General features: G+C 37.0%; 1 protein-coding gene across 1 annotated transcript; it reads right to left on the bottom strand.

Moving 5' to 3' along the window:
• Positions 1 to 2418: 2418 nt before the first annotated feature.
• PTPDC1 (protein tyrosine phosphatase domain containing 1) lies at positions 2419 to 11259 on the bottom strand. The gene is made up of 9 exons (XM_009572313.1): positions 11036 to 11259; positions 10322 to 10493; positions 9484 to 9564; positions 9143 to 9261; positions 8230 to 8367; positions 6342 to 7549; positions 5425 to 5610; positions 3336 to 3446; positions 2419 to 2535 (listed from the first exon to the last, which is right to left on the bottom strand). Exons 1-9 carry the CDS (start codon positions 11247 to 11249, stop codon positions 2419 to 2421), a joined length of 2346 nt encoding a protein of 781 aa, XP_009570608.1. The 5' UTR covers positions 11250 to 11259.
• Between the last annotated feature and the right edge of the window lie 14014 nt (positions 11260 to 25273).

Below are 25273 nucleotides of genomic sequence, written 5' to 3'. Positions count from 1 at the left end.
CCAGGCTACTGCAAGACTCCAACCTGTGCAGGACCTGTGCAGCATCGCTTTTCAGCCGTGCCTCACAAGGCATTCTTGGCATTTGGAGAGCCAAAATCCCAGAGAAGGGGAAGAGGAGGTACCTGTTTCCTCGCAGAGGGCCCTGGGGTGAAAGCTGGAACAACAAAGGGCTGAGGAAACCCTCATGAAGCTGCCTTTCCTTGGCCACTCTTAAGGAGACTGTCTCGTAGTCACTGGCTGCACCTAAAAAGCTCCTTCCCCCATCCCTGCTCACTCAATGAAAATTCTCAGCAACTTTGGATTATGCGGAAATCCACCTTAGAACTCATCTAGGCCTGGTTTGTGGGCAAAATCCAGCTTTTCTAACCCAAGCTGCTGAGGGTAAGTTTGCTTTTTTGGCAGATGCTGCAGTATATGAATCCCTTGTAGCGTCAGTCAAATACCACACACCAGATATAGGTGCCTAGCAGCCCTCCCGCAGTGTGCCGGTATATGAGGTGGCAGAGCATGAGAGCAGGCATTGCAGAAGGAGGCATCTGGCCATGAAGGGCGTAACTTGCATGTTTTTCTACTCATATCTTATACTACAAGTTAGGAGTGAGCTGGCTCGTGGACTTGAGGCAAGAGAGAACCAAGGAAGAAGAGTCCTAATGTTACGGAGATGGACAGCACTGCAGCAGCAGAGGGGTTTCTCCTGTATGGCATTGGTTTTTCCCATGATGGGTTCAATCAGATGTGGTGGCCAGTTTGGCCATAATTGCAACCACATTTGTCAGTGAATCAAAAAATGTACTAAATAAAAAAGCACCCAGTTTTACAATAACCATTTACATGGGCTGCATGTAGGTAATTTTTGAAATGCCAACACCTGACATTAATTTCAGAAAGATTATTCTAGCTGCATCTAATGATATGTGAAAGTCCTTGTTAATTATACCGATTTAAACAATACTGAGCTGGTTTCTACACCCCAAGTGTATAATACCAGGAATTGGCGCTAGCTATTCAGAGTTGTTCACTGTAGTAAACTGGAATAATTTCTTGGGAAACTAAGACACATGCAAACGCATCTTAGTATTCCCAAGTCTGACTGCTAAGGCATGCTGGCTAACGTTAAACTGCTTGTTATGTTGCCTTGCCTCTTTACAAAGCTGCTTTCATGTATGTGATTCATAAGCAATATTTTACTTTCAAGTGTGCTTACTTTGCGATGATTCTGCCAAAGTACTTGTTTGGATCTGAATTTGATATATAATCATCTAACAGTTGAAGCATGTATAATTTATATATATTTTAAACTGGTCTATTTTTATCTCTAAATATTAGTCATTTACAGTACCGAATAAAAATATTTTGGAAAAGGACAGATTCTTGTTTAACTACTTAAATATATCAAACTGGATAAACTGTTAATCCTGCAAACTGGCATTCCAGTCCAAATCCTAATCAAAATCTGCAGTTATGATGATGTCCCAGTTGTTTCTGTCTTATTAGATAAAAATGCCTCTACAAAGTGTATTGCAGATGGTAAGATTTTCACTGATTATTTTTTAGTATTATTATGTTACACTTATTTATGCAAGTCTTTGCTGAACATAATTACGGACAGAATTATATCCTTATTAAGGTTTGATAATTAAGTGTTTTCGCACTTAAAATAGGATCTATAAAAGTTTAGCTAATAAGGTAAAATTTTACTCTTATTCAAAGCACTTAAAATGCCACGACCAATTTTCTGTTAAAAACACTTTAAAGCTTTCTTAGCCAAAAAAGTCTAAATTAAGGCCTTGATAACTTAATACTCAATACACTTAATGTATTTCTCTACTGCAACACCTTTTACAAACACATTGGTGACAATTATTTAAGAGATCTAAAGGAAGAAATTACCTGCTGTCAATAGTAGACCTCAAGATCTGTTCATTATTACTCTTGGTCTTACTTTAAAATTTCTAAAAGGAAAAGGAGTTTAATAAGTTCAGTCAACATTTATTTTCTGCAAAGTAAAATCAAATAACGTTAATGTAAACATAACTAATACATAAACATTAACTCAATCCATTAAACCTTTGTGCACTGAACTTATGGCAATCGTGTAACCTGAAAATAATGTTGCTTGCCAATGACAGAGGTTTCTAAATCAATAAATACATTTGAAAACAAGAAAACAGTTCACAATATAAAAGCATAGTACCTGAAACCAAATGCTACAGTACGGTCACACAGGAGCTGTTCTTTAGAACTGTGTAGACAGAACAATTGTCACTAAAACTCCCTCTAAAAAAATAAAATGCTTTGTTAATAACTACTATTACCTAAAGTTAGGTAAATCATGCCAGATAGCACAAAATACAGTAGCTGGAAAATGCAAAATAATTTGGTAGGCCCATCTAATTCTTCGGCATAGCTGTGCAGAAATCAAGAGGAATTCTCTGTTCCTTCCTTAAGCCTTTTTCTTTTTTCTTCCAGTGTTTGTTTAAATACTTTTTTCAAGGTATTGTAAATGTACGGTCCATTTTCAGAATCGAAGCTTGCCTAATAAAAGGGAGAAATGTAAGTTCAGTTGTTAAATAGATGTCATACAGCAAAATGCAAAGTAGATGACCAACATTTTTTAAAAAATTAGTTTTAAGATTTATCAAAGAAAGTACGTGTTTCATGATGGAGTACTTAATGCTAAGTATTTCAATTTTATGCTGACTAGATATTAAAACAAACTAGTAGAAGGAGAAATGTCATGATTATTTTAACAGGTGACATGTCTGCAGATTTACAAGAGATTAAGAAGCAGTATGATGAATGTTCTGCTACCTGAGAAGAAAGCAGCTCTGAGCCAAGCAATAGCAAGCTTAACCTGTCACTGTTATTAAATGATTCCAAAAGCAGAAGTTATTTATACACATCCTATATTAAGCGCCCGAAACATAACTGAATTGCAATGTAACTTCAGAAAATTATTTAATCTGATGGAAAGACTCCGAGTAGCACAGAATCTATGAAAGCCCTTGATAAGCTACTCCCAGTGACTAATTATTCTTACCACTTAAAAATTATCTTTTCCCTAATTTGAAGTCCATGAATTGGCAGTGATCCAGAAATAGAAAAATGAGACTAAAGGATTAAGGCTGTAGTGACAGAACTTAATTTTGTTGAGAATGTATCCTACCCTTTATGTAGGCTGATTATTATAAAATGTAAACTCTGAAATAGATAAGCATGAGTACACTAAGTGTGAAGGAATTACTGTAACTTTTCTCACAGAGGCCTGTTCTGTTGATTGACCCTTCATGATTTAAAATAAATAAATATGATGTCATGGACAAATGGTTACTTGCCTTAGTGAAAGCTTTAATAGCACGAGCAAGTAAGGCCTCCTCCACATCGGCTGGTAGCATTTGCAAGTTCACCACACAGTGTAAAATACAAAGAATAGTCTGACACTGTTCCTGGTGAGTAAAAGGAAGAGCAGCTCATTAGAAGAAATATTTTCATGAAAAACATTTAACTTTCAGTTTTTGTTAACTGCTGTTTAAATATCAGACTGTGCCTTCCTGTATTGAAACCTGCAGGTGTAGGAGTTGAGGAGGGAATTTTCACAAGCCTAAAGAGCCTCTACATAATTATTTCAGTCATGATGAGAGAAACTCTTCTCTTGCAGTGTACCACAAACTGCTCTGGAAATTTCTAGGAAGTCAGGCATGCATCTGGAGACTTATTTTTCAAGGTCCCCTGCACGAACAGTAGCATTCATGTGAATAGGCATATAAAACGTGAGATTTGATCTTTTCAGTCCAAAATACTATGCATGTTTAGGGCTCTTTCCCCAACTAACATAGGATGATCTGCATCTCTCTGTGTCCTACTAAGTCTCCTTCACCGTTAAAGGAAGCTTGCAGAAAGACACCTGGGCAGTGCTAGCAAGGATGCATAAAGGGAGCAACAGTATCTTTGTGGCTGCTTGTCCCATCCCTTTTCCAAGGGAGACACATCTCTACACTGGCAGGTCACTTAACAGTGAAAATCAAATTAAAACTTGAGGGATTTCTGGCAAGAGCAGCTAAATATGCACCAGTACATATAGGGGGCTAACTGGCTGGAGAGCAGATTAGCAGGAAAGAACCTGGGTGTCCCAGTGCATACAAAGTTGAACATGAGCCACTAACAGACCCTTGCGGTAAAGGCAACTTAAGAGCATCCTGGGCTGCATTAGACAGAGTTGTCAGCCAGTCAATGGATGTGACACATCTGGAGTGCTGGGTCCCACTCTGGACTCCTTGGTAAAAGAATCATAGAATCATTAAGGTTGGAAAAGACCTCTAAGATCATCGAGTCCAACCAAGGACATCGACATACTAGAACTACTCCAGCGAGGGGCCACAAAGATGATTAAGGGACTGGAGCATCTGTCATACAAGCAACCTGCTCTAGTTGACTCTATTTTGAGCAGGGCGGTTGGACTAGAACAACTATTCTGTGATTCTGAAATACTATAGGATAAGATAAGGTAAAATAAAGTTAATATTTTTAAATAAAAAACCCTGTAATTATTATTTCTTTCCCATTCATTTATAACAGGTGTCAAGCAGTTATTTTTTATTTAATACAAATAGAAAGTTAAAACTCTGATAGAGTGGAAGAATGCTTCAGGAAGAAACATGATGTTTTTAGATGAACTCCAGAATTCTGAATGTCATGGCATGAAGATGCTGACTGCACATAAAGTTCTGTCCTATTTTCTTTGTTTCCGAAGTATTTATGAAGAATTCCCAAAGAATTAGGAAATGAATTTGTGTAATTAAGAGATCAAGAATAGAGATTTTTTTTTTTTATTATTTACCTTGCATCTAGCCCTTTGGGGAAAGCACAATTAAACAGTTTGGATCAGAAGTATCTGTTTTTCATAGGGATTTCAGAATACAGATGGCCACAGTTCTGACTTATGTAGAAGAATTTGGCCTGGCTTCTGATTCCTTGAATTGGCAAATTCTTCCTATTCCTTGCCCCAGCTCTTCCAAAGCTGATGGATTACGATGTTTGCACAGCAAATATGACAACCATTAAGCACAGCTGCCAGGTGTGACGTTAACGAAAGCCATACATCAAGTCACAGAGAAAAGGTTTCTCATCTTTGCCTCTGGATCTCAAACTGCAGAATTTGCAGGGAAATATGCTGAAGTTGAGCTTCTACTGAATGGTGTTCAAAGATAGTATCTGGTATTTTTCTTATAATATTCATGATCATAGTATTGATTTCAACTCACACTGTTCAATACCAAAATAATCCTCATTCTGATTTTTAGAGACATTGAAGTTGATGTTTAAAAATGCAATTCCCTTGCCTAAGGGCCATAAATGAATAGTTTAACACACATTAACAAAATGTACTTGGCAGTTAAAGAATGAATTGACATATATAATATCTACCTTTCTCAGTAAGTAAAGTGCATCTTGTGATTCTGTGCAATTTTTTGCCAGCATGTCGATATCGTCTTTGGATATAATAGGTTCTTTCAGCTGCTCTATCCAGGACCACATCAAGCTACAGAGGATAAAAGGATCTCTCTCGGTACAGATTTTATCCCAAGCTCCATCTCGAGAATTCAGTTCTTTCTTAAAAAAAAACAAAACAAAACAAAACTGAAAATGCATCATCTATTTACTTTTGCCAACATTCTCTTTGATTGTAGCAGTACTTGGCTGCTTACGTTCCAAAAAAATAAAAGACTTAAGAGTTACCAAAAAAGATATTTCTAGTTTTTTCCAAAGCATCAACATTAATCAGCAGTAATACAAGTGATTCTTTAAAACAGAAGGATGATACAAACAGCACAGCTCAGAATCTCCCAATTATCTACTAGAATACATAAAACAGCTTTGGATTCCAACTTCAAAGCAAATGTTGCTAGGAGGATTTGGTTTTGAGAATAAGCAGTTAAGTTTCTATTAAATTCTTTTACACACAGAATCCTCTGATTAGTTCTGAGAAAGTACTGATTGAAAACAATACGGCTCTACCTTAAAATCTGTAGTACTTTTATGCCGCCAGCAGCCAAGTTACAACCACAGATAATTGCATCAATTCTCATTAGTTAGTAAAATGAATTAACACAACCAGAAACAATGTTCTAATCTCCTGCCAGAGACCAACATTTGAAGGTGCATTTTACTTGCTTTTGAAAGAACTGGCCCATAACTGACAAATACAATCATTTACTGAACCACAGGATAAACTGGTGCCCCAGTGTGCCACTTCAAAGCACATGGTGGCATTTTTGCCATTCTAGGAATTAACCTAGGTGAAATATGCAGAGCCCATAACATTGAATCAAGTTTAAAATTACCTGCCACATTTCTACCTTCTGCTTCACTTCATCCTCTCCCAGAAATTCATTTATATCTGCAAGTGCTTTTGCTGCCAAAACTCTTCGGGCTTCCAAACTTAATTCTGACTGCAGAACAATGTGTGGAATAGCCTCTGACACATCTTTGCTACCTTGGCTTTCATATCCAATGGAAAAGTTCACTTTAGAAGAAGAAGAAGAATCAGAGTCCTCGGAGACATAGACTCTTCCGCTATACATATTAGCCTTGCGGTCTTTTCTATGACCAATCTCATTGGTAAAATTATGCGTTGGCGTTCCAGGTTCCCTGGTATTGTGGACAGATGCTAGACCTGAAGAAAACGTTCTGCTGCGTTGTACTTCTTTAATAGAGTTCCTTCTGTGATAAAGTGAGGATCCATCTCTTTGTCCATCCAAATTAAATTTACCTTGACTCCAGAACATACATGTATTACGCACTAACGTTTCTTTGTTTAAATCCAACTGTGGCTTTTGTTCACCTGTGGCAGAACATTCCTCACCACTGTTCTGCTTAAGTTTGTTGCACAGTAATATCTGAGCAGGTACTGTCCATGCAGTTTCTCCTTGTTCTAAAAGAAACTCAGTTTTCCTTAAATCTGACTCACTATAGCTTAGACGCCTTTTCAGATGAGTAAGAGGCTGAAGGCATTCGACATTCCTTCTTTTCCAAAGAGCATCACATTCATGTCCCAGGGAGAAAAGAGAATGCTGGGTCGCGAAAGTGGACGAGTGGGTATGGGAGGAGTCCGATGTATCACTGTCCTGCCTTGCGAATTCTCTATCTAGCTGTGTGGACACCAACTGAGAAACAGTCTTTTCAATTTCAGCTGAGAGATCTGGTATATCTAACAATTCTGCCTCTATCACTTGTCTGTTTTCAGCCAAGTCTAGCAACAATTTGCAAACCAGATGAATAAGTTTTGGCACGTGTTTGAGATGCCTACTCTCATAACCATGGAGCAGATGTCTCTGACGGGTCAGGTACTGGGACAGTGTCACCGTGTGTGCCTTGGGCTCACAGCATGCAAATACATTTCTCAGAGGAACCAAAAACTGAGTGAATTCTCTGATGCATAATAACTGCCCTCTAGTCTGAATAGAATTAGGCCTTTTTGCTCTGACAAAAAGAATTGCTTGATCAGCACTCATCCTTGTTGCAAAAACTAAGTAGCAAGCTATTAGAACACCTGGAAAATATAAAGACAAGCATTAGTTGAAGAACTGTCAGATTAAAACAAATACTCAGTGGAACTATAGGATAAAAATTAATATAGGTAGAGATACAGACTTTATGCCCTCTATTACGCGATGCTGTTACCTAAGTGTAGTTGCGTTTGTTGGACCACAAGATAGTAAACCCATTCTCACTGCACTTTCAGTGAGAGCTAGTTTCTCACCACAGCATCTCTAGGAGTCCCATCACTTCTGAACACAGGAGCAATGGTGGCTTCTACAGAAAGGACATGGGCAAAAAGGTCTTGAAACAAGTAAATGAAATTTTAGCTGCTCCACCAAATCTACCTGATCTAAGAATGAGTGGCAGGTTTGTAAACATGTAATAAATACTGGACAATGAAAGTGTACTAGGTGAATTTTTGCCATCAAAAAGAAGCTTGTCCCATTTGAATGTAACAGGGAATTATTATACTGATTCAAAAATTTTCTAACCTTACAAGTTTCTGTTTTTAAAACTGATCTCTTGTAGCCATTCAGATAATTTTCACAAATTTGTTTAGCATTTTTAACCATTTTATAGATGTACATCTTGCAATGATATAGAATCTAACAAATTATTAATAATTTATAACCAGAGACTATTTTGCAATTTTAGAAAAACAATTCTGTTGATCTTGCATAGAGCACATACCTGTCCGACCAAGTCCTGCGTGACAATGAACAGCTACCCTCCCTTCCTGCAAGGCGAAAGCCATGACTTTTACCATATCAAGTATAGTAGTGAGAGATGCCACTCCATAATCCTTCCATCCAAAATTATAAAAGTAAACTAAAATAAAAAGAGAAAGAGTTATTTTCTGCCATACCAAATGTGAAATTTTCAGTACTATATGCAGAAGAGAGATGACTAATAGTAAATGATAGTACTAAAATTGCATAATGGATCTTAGAATCTGACTACATATTGTTTGCAAGAGATTATTTTCCCATTTCAGTGTATGCTTGCTATTGAAATTTGATAAATACATGAAGCTAGCAAAGATTTGTCAAACTAAATTTCAGCTAGAATGTAAAAGGTGTAACAAAACTGACTGATTCATACAAAAATTACTGAGCTATATATAGGTAGAGGGTAATTTTTTCTTTTTAGAAATAAAAGCACTTCTTCAGTCAAAAGCTGTTTCTTACAGAGAGGCACTTTTTCTCATCTCACCATAATATGAAAATTAAAAAATACTGTTAATACAAATGTCCTCAAATGAAATAATCTCTTATAGTCTAGATAAGAAAACATGAATTGCACCAGAATTTGAAACACCATTAATGTTCTATATATTTGTGAACTCAGAAGAAAAAATTAACTAGCTGTTATCCTTTCTTTATTCTAAACACCTGAACACAAACCCTCCATCTCACTTTACATATATACTATCTTCAATAATGTGTTATTCACTCTTGATTATATTTGCCAAGTTTCATGTTTACATCCCACTTTATGCAACGTTTCTTACATAGCTGCTTTTAACACACAAGAATTCAAGTAAAAATACCTTTAAGTGCCAAAATCAATAATTAATGAGGAACAGCAGCAGGAGTGAACTTACTTCCAGCCTCCATAAAAGCTTCAGGAAGGTAGGTGAAGCCGCTTTCTTGTTCCAGTGGATTCCCACAGCTCGCATGCTCCCCAGGACGCTGAAGGTTAATTATGGTTTTTATGCCACATCTTAAGGAAGGAATAGATGAGTCAAAGTATTATATGCAGCCAAAATCTCATTATCCCTTATTTTCTGAAACACACATTTGTTCTTAGTGCAGAATAAATCTTTACCTGTATATCGTTAAAATGAAAGGATCTTTATCAACAATCCAAATCTACATTGAAAGAGAAAATGGATCAGGAATTACACTAGTAATACCTACAATAAATAATGACTAAATTTGTTACCTTTCAAACTGTTCAATAATGTTGTACTTTTCAATTAATTCTGTTGAGGGTCGAGCCATAGCCAGTATGTTATCTGTTATCCTGAGAAATTAGAAAAGTAGATAATAATGTTGTTATTAATAATTTCCTGGGTATGAATCTACCAAAATAAGAATACTATGTTATAGTCAAGAAAGACAGAAATACCTTGCTGATTAACTAGAAATGATTTTTCAAAAAATTCTACTATCATATAGTGTTAATGATAAATCTTGTTAAGCTGATACAGATACAACATATCAAAAGACCATTACTGGAGCTGTTTAAATGCCAGGCCAATGAACATATTAAAAAATTCCTTTGAACAGAAATCTGTACTCAGATCTCTTTAAGGTTTGTATGCTTCTGAATAGCATTTGCTGTTACAAAAAGATCAGTAAGAATGTAAAGATACATTTCATGTGACTATTACTGCATATGAATATGCTTTTGAACACGTACCTTACATTATTTCATCTTCAGTAAATGTTTTTACTTTTAAATTCTATTATGAACACATTTTAATTAATTTGCATTTTAAACCTTAGCAAGAATGTCTGTAACCCAGAATAGGTTTTTTATAATTCATGACAAATAGGTATTATTTATTCTTTTGGGTCTGAACCAAACTTATTGTAAGTCAACAGAAATCTTTCATCATCTTTACTGGGCTATGTACAATGGCCATTATGTTTACTGTTATGTTGTAATTCTGAATCAAGCTATCATTATGTTTTATATACTTAACTTAGCAGTAGCTGATTTAAAGAAAATACAATCGATGCAGTTACATTTAGTGAGAGTAAACATTGCTTATTACCAAGAAGAGTAGAGCCCTTTAATGGCTTGCTCCTGGTCACTCCATCGAGCCGGATTTTCATACTTGCAAGCACGTCCACCACATGCCATTGAGCACTGCATGTGACCAGGAATGACATGGCGAAGACGCTCCCCTACTTTAGTGTATTTTGCTGTCGGACGCCTCGAACTTCCTAGAACACAGGCAAAAATAGATTTAGTAAGGAAGCTTAGAAATTCATCTCCACCTCAAAAGTATCAGTTCAACCTCAAATTGCATAAATATATGGAATATATATTTAAGGCTCATTTTTCAACACAGGCTTGAAGTAAGGATTCTGAGGGGAAAAAATTGCTTGCATTACTGCAGAAGTTGCTTTTTCTCACAGTAACTCTGTTTTTTCAGGTGAAGTTAGAGGTGTGTGATATCCTTTGCAGAAAAGAGTGTCACGGTCCTCTTCTACCTGAAACTGAAAATACTTAGCCATATACTTGGTGTATGTGTGAACATGTGCTTCGATTTAATCTGTTCTTTATAACTGAGCTGTTAGAGTGAAAAGCGTATATTAATCCTTGAATAAGGAGTCAGTGAACAAGATATAAAATACAGGAAAAAAATTTAAAACCCAGTATTTAATGCATATATAAAAAATATAGTTAACAGAACAAAAGCATATAGATTTAATACCAAGAAAATACCCAGAACTGCCAACAGTCTTAATGAAAAGTACTTTACTTTTTTTTTCAGGAAAAGTTGCATCCAGCTCCTCAGGGCTCAGAGACGATACGGCCACCATAACCCGGTGAGTCGATGATGAGAGTACCTCTACAACTGAGCTCCGGCGCCTCTGGATTATGCGAAGAAGGGGATCGGAGGAAGAATGCCTCCGACCCTGGAAAAAGTTGCTAAAAATACTCACTGCCGAACGCCTTCGGGGTGAACCCTGCATGACTGACCAGCCCCAGCTACTGTCTAGGAAGGCTGCTGAGGACGCACTGATAGGAAATCCGAGTTGCTCCGCACTGAAGTTGCGGAGAGCTGTGCATCCCTCTGTATGCTCCAGCAGCTAGTCAGCATGGGCTGAGCTGTCTCCATAGTAACTAACAATGAAGGCGCTGCTGCCAGCTATCCTTGGGGCTGCTCCCTTCTATAGGAATCGAGTCTGTTTGGGACACACTGTTCCACTGCTTGATGAAAATAGTTGCATTTCAAGTAGACAATTTTGAAAACGGACTGGGAACAACCAAAACATTTTCCATAAACAATGTGAGTATTTAGTTAGTTGTAAATAACATGCATTCAGAACTCGCTAAGACACAAAATACTAGATTCAAAAGAACAACCAAAATGTAGCTGGAGGCTCTGCTTCCTAAGAAATCTGTAAGTAAATACATTATACTCCCCCACCTCTTGGTTTAACATTCCATAACCACCTCGCCTCCTCCACTTAGTTGCTCCAAAATGCATCATTAGCTCTGTAATGATTGGGATTAGTGTGTTCCTACTGAAATGGTTCAGTACATGATGAATTGTAGACTGTTCGCTCTGGACCATTCATATCTTCTAACAAAACACAAGTTGTTATACAAAACAAAAGGCTTTTTTTTTTTCAGGGCACAGCTTTTTTATTAACCAAAGCTGTTAGCCCTACAGACCGAGATAAAGCAGGTTATGGGGAGGAGATGAGTTCTTCAGGGTTTTGAAGGTAGATATTAGGTGGCAAATTGCCTCCCACTTTACTTCCAGTGTGTTAAGAAGGAGAATGAGCCGGCCAGAAAGATTGCAACACTCTCAAAAGCACAAAATTCTCATGCAACTATGTGGAGAACAGACTATAGCGATGCTAAAAAAATTTTTGTCATCCCATTGTCTGTGCATTAGACTGCATGTTAAAGAGAAAGATTGGGAAATCAATAAAACCCACCATAACTTTGTTCAATAAGCAAATTAATCCCATTGCATTTTCCTAAAGATACATACTATCTTCAGTCTGTGTTTCTTTTTGTATTACAAAAACAGTAACTCTTACAGAGGAACTTGCATAAGAGAAATTTTTTTTTCTTCCGATAAAAATTCAGGCAAAAATCTACTGTTTCTTCTAGGTTGAAGAGGAATTGAGTGACTGAATTTTGAATACTACACCCCAGCTCTTGAGGAGACATGGTAAGGTTTGCTGTAGATACCAGGCCTGGAACATCAGTAGTGATGTCGTATGAGAAAAGGAGAATGTTAAAGCTGACTCTGTTAGCTGTTGTCTCAAAACTCTCACTATTCTAATTCAACAATAAAGCTGATATCAAGAGGTAAGGAAATACTTAAACATGCTTTTATTTGGGGGTTGAGTGAAAGAGAAAGGAGATGAAAAAGGCTATTTCAAGTGCTACCTATATCCAAGAAACATGAAAAATGTTTTCTAATTAATTATATTGCTTTCTTATATTTAATTCTTTTTCTCTTTCTCTTCCCAGAAACTTTTCTTCAGTATATATCAAATGATAGTGGAGCCAGAAATGAGCCAAATAAAACGCTGCACAGCATTATTTTCCTACTGAATTTAGTAGGATTTGCGAGTACTCACCCAAAATAGTAAGAAAGAATTACATCCTATAAGAGTTTAAATACTTTATTAGAAAGGGGAGTTTTGTTGAAGACGTGTTTGTATTTTCAGAGAGCTAGGCAGTTTCTGAACACAAAAATCACACAATTTCTTCAATTAAGAGATCTAACAATATGAAAGTTACAGAAAAACTCAACATATTAACACATCATGGTGATGATAAGGTAATGGTTTGGTTTTCTTATAGACATTTTATGTTTATAATTGGGGATAATATTTCTGGTTTTTTAATTTTCTATGGAATTTCCCCCCCCCACAGAATTTCTCTAAGCACTTTTTATGAATGGCATATCAGAGAAAAATTATTACCTGAACTCATATTTGCAAGATATAGACTGCTCTCTAGCAACGAAGAATACGGTAGTTCATTTTGCAGCAAAACTCCTGCAGCCATTGCAGTACCTGTTGAAACAGTAATACGTTCACTGAAAATCTATAACAGAAGCTCAAAAATGCAAAATAAAGCTGACTACCTGGCACCTGGTTATAGAGTTATCTAAGGCTTAAGATTTGGGCAGTCAGACATGGACTGTACTTTCTTTTTTGTGTGCAGCAAATATAATTTCTAATACAAGGTAAGTCCTGCTCTGAAGACCTTCTATCTGACAGAAAGCTAAAGGAAAGCTGTAAATATGAACATATTAATCAGTCATTGTGATGTTTAAATAAACCACTTCCATCTTGAGTGGAAATTCTTACCCAGTATAAGATTACCATTCTCGTTCTCTTATCTCTGTAGGAAAATAGCTGCAAGTATAACAAAAAAGCATTTTTTTATACCAAACTAAGTACGTCTCTGCTCTATGTATAACTATAGAAATTTTACTAAATAGACAAATAGGTCCCAAATTCTGCAAAACCAGTATTAGGATACAGCAGCATAAATACTGTTTTAAAAGAGAGATTTGCTAAAAAAAAAAAAAAGATAGCATTGCGGGGATTAGGTGGTGTAACAGTCCTCTACTGTGTTGAAGTGTGGTGTTAACTGTTTGCTGTTCATCGTCCACCTTTTATCTATAATTCTGCATAATTATTTTTAAAGTAAATATTTAAATAGATTCAAATAGAATTTCATTCATTCAGATATTACATTATGTACCACATATTTGAATAAATTATTCTTCCAACAATGCTAGTGGACTTTATTCCACAAAGCCACCTAGTGCAACTCTGTCCTTTTCAAGATGCTTAAAGGTAGGAACAGAATACACATACACATTAATAACCCTTTAATACTGCTGCATCAGTCGCCTCAAAAAGATGAGAAATACACTTGTTTGTGAAAGCCAAAAGGCCTTTTGAAACTTCAGTGATGCTCAGAAATGCATTTCTAATGTAAATATATTAATATGAATTAAGATGAATCTTAATAAAGATTAAAGAGTATCTGGAGCGTTTTCTACTCAGCTACTTGACCATCTGACTCTGCACTTTTAAAAGTAAATCCTTTAATAAATAGGCAGGAATACTTGCATATAATTGCATTCTATTTGGAGAAGCTCCAAAACCTTTTTTTTTTCCAGTGGACTTTGAAATCAGTAAGGGATGGCTTTCATGATCAGAGGAAACTTTGTAGCTAAAGCAATAACTTGATTTTATCCCCAGAAATTCTTTTTAGAGTTAATAGAGTTGAATTAACAAAAATTGTTGGTTTCTATTTCTCAGAAAGTTCTCTTAAAAAATCTTAATAGCTTGTCCAGATAACATACAAGCATTTGAAAAAGACATGTCTCATCATATGGGCAGCAGAATCACCACCATTATGACTATCTAGTTTTCCTGTTTCCTTGTACTCAAGTGTTAGAAAAAATTAGATGAAATATCGGAGACATTTCTATCATCTAAAACTATTTTTCTTTTTTTTTTTTTTTAAACCAGAATTCAGGCTGACAAGGATTTTTAACTGAAAAAGGAAGAGATGGAGATTATTGCAGAAGGTAATATACCTACAGTATTACAAAATACTAGCAAGATTGTTCTAAATGGCAAAGGCAAACAATGTGTTTATTTGCTGTGCAACAAATTAGACCTCCCTCAAAGCCGTATTTTCTATTCTGTATAACGAGGCAGTTCGAATTGACATAAATATTTTGTCTGCATGCCTTTCAGTTTGCTAAATTGACTTCCTGATAGGTGTTTTAAATGGCACTGTGTGATCAATGTGAGCAATTCCCTTACATTTATTTCTGAAAAAAAGTCAAGTAAGATTGTGACAAATCACTTTACAGAGTTATATTGCACTCCCTCGAACAGATGTAAAATGTTGTAATTTGGGATAGGAAGTACTATTTCAGTGTTGATGTTACTAGAGAGGGGTATTACATTCCTGCACAGAAAAAAGAGTGTTAAAAGTAAAAATAGTACTTGGGTAAAAGAAACAACTCTCTCCTGATTCTTCTACGTACCAGGTATTCTTAGTTTTTAAAAGGTCATCTTCTGCATTTTGTTCATCACATGAACACTTGATAGGTGCTGGAGGAAAAAACAAGCCTAGAGCGCTATTCCAGGTCACGGTCCTCATTAGCTGTCTGAGGGAACTGAGTCACGTGCCTTGTGGCAATCATGATACCACCTTAATCAGATCCGCTCCGTTATCTCTGACATGCATTTCTATTGCCATGACAGCAAAGAAGCTGGTCTTTTAATCCCTGTTTCCCAATTCAAGAAATGGAACGGTGTCTCAGGTGGTGTTCCATCTCCTTATGTTTTATCACAGAAAGCAATGTCATTAAGCGTGCATAAACCACATAGCTAATGAAACCAAAACATAGTAGAAATAATGTCTGTGTGGTTGGTTTGACTGAAGTAAATAGCAGTACCACATTGCCCAAGGAGACAAGGGTCTCTTGAAATCACGATACACCATCAGATGTCAAGCACTAAGGGGGATAGTTCAGGAGGTCCCCTCCAGGTGTGGACTTCATACTTGTTTTGATGTCTGTATGTATTTTTGAGGTGGGGGGTTTTTTCCACTTTTGAGCAGACCAATTCCTAACAGAAAGGGTATAATATTTTTTGTTTCCTGTTGATTGCACCGTTGATTCACTTGTTGCATTTGGTAACATGACAGCTGTCAAGTCCTACTCGCTGCTTCACACATGCAGAGAGGTTACTTTCTTGCAGAGGAAATAGTATAGGCACACTGCGCTGTCACAGGTGAGATCACTCTGTGCTTCCACTTTCTTTTAAGGAGTGACGCAGCCTCTTGTCCACATCCACTTCCTCTGGGATAAAAGCAGTTCTCTTTGTAATATTACAGGTTGAGTAGTAAAGTGCCATGCAGCAAGTAGGACAACTGGGAGACCAGGGATCCACAACGAAGCAGGTTCTGCAACTAACTGGTGGGCAGACTTACAAAGGAAGAGCATTAAGGAGGCATACTTCACAGGTTCACACGAGCAGGCTGCGGGATGGACTCAGCAAACTAGCAATGGGGTTAGCAAATTAGCAACTGGCTTAGGTGTCACTCTGCGTTGTAACAAGGAAGATTCCCTTTTAGTATTTCAGGATCTGGAAATTGGTGGCTTCCAGTCACTGGGCTGAATTTTTGCTCCAGAATGAAATGAGAGAAAGGAGCAATGTCTAATGTTTTAGCAGCCAGAAAACAATTATATAGCCAAAAAGTGGTGAGACAAGAAGATGCTGGTCTCACTCTACCTTGGCAATTAAGATGGTTATTTAATAGATGCAATTACTATCTTTTGCTTCACAACACGTTTTCAAAACAGAGAGAAGAGCTTGCATTCTAGACTGGAACGATTCCAGTTGGGGCAGTTCAGCTGCCAGCACAAACAGTAATCCCATGTAAAGCTCCCCACTGCATTTCTGTGAACTATCTACTAATAGCGAGGTCCCATCTCTCCAGATCCGTGTGGATTTGGTAAACAAAATAGGACAGCAGACCACACATTTCAAAAGACTACTTTTATGTATTAACATGAAAAAATCTTGGATAAGCTTTCAATTTTAAAATATCAGTGTATAAGAAAAGCTATTTTAAACCTCAAATATATTCATACAATATAGGCAAATGCTTACGTTTATGCCTGTCACATAAAATTTTGAGGTTGTTTTTACTATTTTCTTGTCTTCTAAAGTGAATTTGTTCTCTCCTTCTTGCAGTCACATGTAAGTAACTACCCGGCAGCCAAATTTTTAAAGGACCATAGTCAACTACAGATGCAGGTAGGGGCACTCAGGTAACACCTCTAAAATTTACTCCAAGGCCTGATTCTACAGTACTTATCTTCCTGAGAAGCTTTGCTTTTGTGAGCAGTCCCGCAGAAGTCAACAGGGTATTTGTCTAAATATAAGATCATATGGGATAAAGTTTCATTGCCACAACGCAAAGTTCTGTAAACTGCACTAATTAAGATGTTTTAGATAGATAACTAAGACTAAGCAAAAATATGACAGTGTAAGGAGGACTGTTTATATTTAATGAAGTGGTTAAGAGCTACTAAATTATAACTTGGTCTCTAAATTCAGGCTTTAAATCTGATGTTTTAAGATTGGCAGATCATGAGAGTTTTTAACAGAAAAATCTTCTAGATTTGCTGAGACATAGTTAGTCACTTCTACAGCAAGCACTGGTAAATGAAATCGTGTTTTAAATTGCAACACACTATCTAATTTTAACATTGCCAGGAATAACAGAGCATTTATTTCTAAAGTTTTGTAAAAATTGTAGATAACTGTTTTTTGTTAAACTTGATTATTATGAATAATGAAACAAAATGCAAAGGTGGTTGTTCTAATGCATATATCAGTAAAAAAGCTCGCTGATAGTAGATATTTCACAAATACTTAAGCTACAATTAACAAAAGTCTTGAAGGCAGTTTTAGCATTGAGCGTATTTCAGTAGGCACACACCTCAATTCCCTAGGCTTATTTGAAATTTGAAATGTTTACTACCTATAAGCAAACACCAAAAAAATGGAAAAAGAAAATAAACACATAGATATAGGACAGAGAGAAGACAAGGTAATAATTTAAATAATTTTTGGTACAGTTTAGTTATATGTAATTTACACAGCAGAAAAATACTACAGCTGTTGTAAAACTCCAGTGATTTCACTGGGACCACAACCAGAACTGATTTGTTATTTCTGCATGTGTTTTTCCCCCTTTGGGAAAAAAATATTCCCCATCTGTTTTAGTAAAAGGTGAATGTCATTTAATCATTAAGTTTGATATTTACAAAGGACTGTAACTGCTTTCACGTACAAAAGAGACAAAAGAATATAATTCATTAGAAGATTATGTAGGTGTTGGTCTGGTGATTCAGTATTTGCTATTCATAGATTTTTTTACATAAATAGCAAGAAACTGCAAGCTAAACTGATGGACAGGTCTACCAATTGACTTGATTCATTTTATTTAAGTCACGTCAGCTTTCAGTGGTAGTGTGAACCCAATAGTTAACAGAAGTTATTTTAAACTACCTTGAACAGGCTGGCAGCCAGTAATTACTATTGAGAATTATAAAGGAGATGGTGTAAAATGAATATATTAACTGTTCTACAAACAAAACTAGTGACTCAGATACTCTTGATCATGAATATCATGTTTACTAAGAGACTATCAGACTTGTAAGACTGACTACATACAGAAGAATGAAATATTGTCAGTAATGCATTTTAACAGCATTCAGAAGTGGAAAAGTTTAAAAATGAACTCTGCAAGTTAGAGGAATTATTTTTAAATCTCATATAGTCAAAACCCATAGTAAATTTACATGAGTTTTAATAGAGTTTCAGTAATTTCTATTTAACACCTTACCTGTTACCCTGCAAAAAGAATGAGTGATTGTTGATCCCTTCATTGTTGCAGTATCGACCAAAAAGAAATATGTTGTAAGGAATTCACATTTTACAGAAGAGAAGCTGAATGATGTTGCCACGGTATTTCCTGTAGTTAATTGGATTCGTGACGGTAATCTGGGAGGAGCCATTAACTATCTTTCTTAATTTAAGACGGTATGAGGAGTGCCTTACGGACTATGCAGATAATCATCCCATAAACTGCTTTTTGCATCTGCCTAGATTTTAAAGGGATTGAGGCAAATAGGCCACACCAGCCTGATGTTTTAATAAGTGAATCTTCCATCTCTTTTTTTCTGTTCACCTCATTTTTCTATTATCAACCATAAGTAAATATATATACGTCTGTGTCTACATGCATCAGACAACTAAGTACATAGCTACAGAGATAATTTTGTGAAGTTACATTAATCGCAGTTAAACTGATACATTAATTTTGAAACGCCATGAAAAGAAAATCAGAGATAAGTATTTCATTGTTATCTGTGGTAACACCCTGAACATAACATTTTTCTTTTCACCCAATAAAGCAGAAAATATCATTGGAGCATTTACATTGAGTATAAATTAACTGCATTAAAAGCAGTCTCTCAAAACCATAACAAAAATAAGTTCATCTGAATATAAAGGATGTAATCTACTAAAAATCAAAGCAAAGACTTTGTTGATTTAACTAAATACTAAATAAAAAAAGCTAAATAAAATAGGCTACAATATCTTATTCTATCTCACTAAATCAATTTCAACCACTATGTATTAACTGACAAAAAAAAAAAAGCTTTCATTATTTCCATCACTTCCCTGCACGTCTTATTAAAAAATCCCTAGCATTAACTAAGCGTTACTGACTGCTCATCATTAAAAATGCCTCCCAATTATTTAGAAACAAAATATTTGTGCAAGTTTCTGTGGATAGGATATGTGTGTTATTTAAACAAGCAAGGAGAGCAAGCTACAGGAGACAACTCAAGGCTGATGCCACCAACCTTACTAATTCCAAAAACATCGTCTCAGCTAAACACCTGCCTTAATTTGGCAAATAGAGAGATGGAACCTAATAGCAGGACTAAATTGTTTCATTCATTTTCAGAAATAATTTTGTGGTCAGACTTCACTGGGTTTTTTGCCGTATACTGCTAAGAAAAATCAGAATGAAGAAGAATCCAATTACTTTCCTATAGAAAAATTCATTTACTGAGAACAGAGACAAATTAGCTAAGTAGTCCTTAAAACTACACATCTAGTTTCTTACTAATATTGCAGGGACAAAAAAAATTCACATGCATGAACTAAACTGCATCCAGTCATTTTAGTAAACAGCAGACATCATTTATATATACATGTATGGATGTTTGTGCAAAAAAAAAATCCTTAAATAAAAATGGGGCTTCAAAAGATTTGTACACAATTTTGGAAACCACACTAAGGTACCCTAGGTACTTAAAAACCTGAACAGATTGTGGAGCCTAAAATCCAACATTGCACATCTTTCTTTAATATGTTGGTAGAAGTTTAAGTTCCAAAGGCACTGAGCGCCCACAGCTTCCCCAAGCCTGCAGGTGGAACCGGAGGGCCCAAAACCTCCGAAACACTGGTCCTTCCAAGTCCCTGCATGACAAGAACTGGTGACCAGCCCCCCTGCTCAAGGCCAGGCTGTGAGCGCACAGAATGACGCGTTCACTTAGGTATTTGTGAGAGTGGATCCCAAGCAGTAACCAAAGCACATCACTGCTTTAGAGGCCCAGCAGAACGCGGTGCTGAGTTCCTGGGAATTAAAGACCTTCGGTAGGAACCTGTATTTAGCATCATGGAAAATTTAGGGCAGAAAGAATTGGAGGTCAGCTAGTCCAACATCCTGCTCAAGGTAGGGCTGACTCCCAAGTTAGATCAAGCACTGACAGATTCCCTGTCTGAAGACCCCTGCACAAGTAACGCCCCCTGATAGTAGCATCGCTTCTTGGTTTCATCACGCATTGTTCGTAGTCATTATAGAAGTAGCTCTAGAAATTACAGTCTCAGAATTATGAGTAAAGGGACACATATATTTTTCAAGTGTCAGCACGCAAAAAAAAAGTGTTAAACAAATGGAGCACCTGGTAAAACGTTTTGTAGGAGGCAACAGAGGAAGTTAGCATTTTTTTTAGTTGACTAAAGAACAAAGAGCAGCTTCGGATAATTAAGAAATATTAATCAAATTAAATTCTTAATATAAGCATAGTCTTTTGGGGAAAGTTCTAAATGCTCACATTTGAGAAGCTGCCGCTTACATACTTAGTGATTATTTTCATATGGATAATATAGTAATATTATCTACCTATTTGATTCCGGAGGGGGGGATGGATGATTTGGATTCTCGGTGCAAGAGCCTGCTGCTTTGCTGTATCAATTTGTAGGTGATAGAGGTTTGCTGGGTTGCCCCTCATATCTGTTCCTACATTTGTACTCTTAGGTATTAATGGCAGTTTATTCAGCTGAAGAACTAATTTTTTGTAGTGGTCTGCAAAGTTTAGCTAGTTCCAGGAATCGGTGCCAAACATGTTTGTTCAAACAGGCTATGTCATCCTATTTTTGTCAATACAAGGCTTTGTGCTAACTGAGGATGATTTTTTGGGGGAGTTAACCATTAAGTTGAAATAATTTGCCATTTCCAAGGAAAGAATACACAGAGTAGGTGGGATGCTAGTGACTAAACTAATAATCTTTATCTCTCTAGGCTTTGCATTTTCCTATTTAAACAAAATGAAGAATCCCAAATACTCTGGAAAATTCTATTGAACTATGACTGCCATTTAAAGATACTAACAAGCTTTTTAGGTAAGTAGAACAGGATCACTAGGCTTCTGGCAACTTATTTCTCTTGCACTGCATGGACTGCCTCATTGCTACTTTACAGCGGACTTTGCAAATTCACCTGTCCCGTGACCTTAGGTACTAATTTTATCAGATTAGGCAGGCAGAAACAGTCTAAATTGTCTCATAAGGAGCCGGATGCAATTAAAATGTTTGACCATTGCTTAGACCGCACTGTTTTCATTGGTACATAGACAGAATCAAAACATCAAATTATCCTAAAACTTAAAATTTACTAAAATCTGATTTACTTAACCTTACTTTGAGGTTAATTTTAACTTAATACAAACTATGTATTTAGATTCCTAGCTGGCTTTGGACATTTCCAGCTTCACCTTTTGCTTTTTGCTCTTCTCATAGTTTGGATAATAAAAATCAATTAATGTTGCTTTATTTTCAGCTTGTATTGAAACAGTCCACTGAATGCTTCAGTTTTGAGTAATTTTAAAACTGTCTGAGATTTTATTCAAGACTTTTTATAAGTTTTGCTTTCAGATTTCTTTTTTTTATATTCCTGTCCCTTAAGCATAATGCAGTACCACGCAGCAAATCAGTCACAAAAGCAGGGTCAAAGCCTGTCTTCGGTAGATCTCGACTATATCAGCAGTGTTACAGTTGTGAGATAAGTATACATGTTTAGATGCTTAATGATCCCAGAGCAGCAGCCTACCTGTGATCCCTGTCCTCTTTCATCATCTGTACTTCCAACAGTCCCTCTTTTCCTATTTGTTCCACTGTTAGTTAAAACTGCCGATAAAGGATAAAATGGAAATGTAGTGAAATGTTAGGTAAAGACAGCATAGTAATACGAAGATTTCAATTCAAAAGACAGTTCTAAAACTGAAGAATTGTATCAAGTATTACTGACAGGTCATTCAATGCACTTGCAATGCAATAGGTGACTACAAGCCTAGGAAAATAGTCTAGAATCTCTTTTTAGCCACAGGCTTTAAAATGAAAGAAAAATGGCAACTTAAACTAGATATTGATATAAAAAGGAAAGGAGAGGTGTCATAGAGCTATAGCAACCCCACCTAGCTCTGGTTTGTGAGATAGCTCAGTTTCTAAATATATGACACAGAGGTATCCATGTGGCTGCAAAGCCCTCATCCAGTAATGGTCTACTTTGGTTTGGTAGCTCCGTCTTTGAAATAGCTGGCAAATGTCAGGTTGTTGGAAAACAGAGAAATTAGGAAGAAATCCTTCTTTCATAAATTTTAGAACTTCTGAAAAGCTACCATATATTAAGCCAATTTGTGACAACGTTTGCAAAAGCACTGTTTAACGTATGCATAATTTCTAAGAAACGTTGGACCTGCTGCGGGTATGCAGAACAGTTGCCAAGTTTATGCACAATAAAACTTAGTTGTTCAAAAATGGCAGGCTAGGTAAAGAAAAGGGGAAATGTTACAAAAATTCAGTAGCTCTAAGGTAGCCAGTCCTTTTAGGCATTTTATCCTGTGCTTTTTGCTAAGGAACAAAATGGTCAAGCTCTGTAACACGGGGAACTGTTTGAGTGAAGAACCAAAGAGGTCAAAGGAATTTAATGTAAGTGGCCAGAGATCAAGAGTTGCAGGTGGCTGTATCTCCCTCGTGTTCCTGTGACAGGATTAAGTCCAGGAAATACTCCAGAGTGGAAAGAAAACTGAGGAAATAGGTGTATTTTTACATATTGTCCTAATTTACAACATTTACAAGCTACCCAAAATCAGGAGTAAAAATATTTACACATTTCTGTGGGTTTTTTTTTTAAATAACCACAGAATATAAGGTAGGAAGTAATTTGGTTTTTTGTTGAGTATTTGCTTAAGCAGTTCTGGAGTCTGAACCTTGTTTCACAAAGAAACAGGAAATCTATGCCTAGGAAATATATCTGAAAAAGAGGGGGTAATCACTGTGTCACTGTAGACTGCGGAGGATCGCAGGCCCACAGGCACTGTGCCTCACGCGGCCGGCTGCAGCTCGGAGGTTGCGTGGGGGTTCCCACAGAGCTGCAGCACCCTACCTCAGATGGAGGGAAATTCCATGAACCGTTTCAAACCAGGCAGGCAGTCTTTCACTGTACGTGGCGGTAACAGGAAAGGACCGATTTTGTTTTGAAATGTACTTGTTTTAAGGAGTTACAGGAATTAATTACCCTGTACAAGTGAACTGGCTGAGCACTATGAGTCCGGCAGTCAGCAACAGCCATCCAGCTCTGGGTAGCTGTCAGCTGAGCAGCTTCTGCAGCGTGGCAGAAAAAGACCCAACCGGGGACTCTTCTGAGTCGCCTGGTGAGAAACTTGCCTAGCTGAACTTTAAACAAGTATGTCTGTAATTCTGAATTACATACTAGCAGGAAGAAAAATTAAAGTAAGTCAGCAAACTATACTCTCCATTCAGAAAAGTGGGAATATACTGCCAGAAACTGTGAATATATTTGCCAGCTAGTCCTAAAAGATACAAGCAGTCGTGTACCTTATCTGAGCACTTGCAATCCATTTTTTATAGTACTTGTAGCACATTCCTTCCCAGCAACTAGTTTCATCCATGTCAAATTTCACAATTTCTACTCATGACTCCTCTCATTTGTAGTTTTACTACGATTATTAAAAAATACTCATAATGGTATCATTGGATTTCCGATGAAGTAAAATATTTACTCAAAGATGTGGAAGAAACACTATTCAGATCGGTTTAGGCTGCCAGCCAAGCGATCACATAGTGAGAGAGGATTACATGGCTAATTATATCTCTGAGGTGCTATTCTTACAGTATCTGGCCCTGAAGGCTGTCTCCCTAACTTATTTCATTTTTATGGTCTTACATATGCGGCTCCATGTATGTTTTACATAAACTACTGATGAAAACAGGAGATGGAAAAATGCTTTCAAGCAATACGTAATTGAAAATACTTACTTTGTACATATTCTTTTGGGATTAATTACTCCACAGATGTGGTGCTGTTTTACTAATTGAGATGCAGGTCTCCTGAAAACATGGCTCTTTCTAAGAAAAGCCAAGCAAGGGAGCTGTGCAAAGGGAAAACACTTAAGTCTAGATTAATAATATATCAGGTAATCTTTTATCTTTTTATTGTCTACTGAAGAGTATAGTTACAGTCTGTTGGCAAAAGCAGTAACAGCTACATCTAAAAACTACTATCCTGACAAAGGTAAAACGTATTTGGATTGAAGAATGTGCCATATGCACGTCTGCCTTTTCAACTCCGAAGGGGACTGACTGAGCTGTGTTTCAAGGGTGATGGCGTTAGCGATGATTAGAGGCAGGGCATAACGGCTACAAAACATGGAAACACTGCTGCCAAGGGCGAAGTCTCTTTCCCCCGCCGCCATCACCTACAGAAGCCGCGCTCCCCTGCTCTCATGCACGGTCCTCATTCCCTGACAGACATAGGCCTTGGCGAAGGTTAAATCCCACAGTATCGTTTAGCAAACGCTGGCGGGAAGGGCTGGATTACCTTACAGTCCTACCTCCGGGAGTTACAGGTCGCTGCCCTGAAAGACGTTGGTGCTGGGCAAGTCACCCCGGAGGGGGTGTCTGTGGGTCTTAATTTCCTAATGGAGGGCCTCGACTCTGGATGTCACCGAGGCAGAGAAGGTGGAACTGCCGGGGAACTTAAAGTCCCTCCTAAGGAAGTGTGTTTTGGGAGGGTTTGTCCGTGCTGAGCACACCGTAGTCGC

This window comes from Fulmarus glacialis, unplaced genomic scaffold, assembly GCF_000690835.1.
Source record: "Fulmarus glacialis isolate BGI_N327 unplaced genomic scaffold, ASM69083v1 scaffold45712, whole genome shotgun sequence".
Classification (NCBI taxonomy): Eukaryota; Metazoa; Chordata; class Aves; order Procellariiformes; family Procellariidae; genus Fulmarus; species Fulmarus glacialis.
The sequence above is the reverse complement of the archived record's forward strand: the minus strand, read 5'-3'. Positions and strand labels throughout refer to the sequence as shown.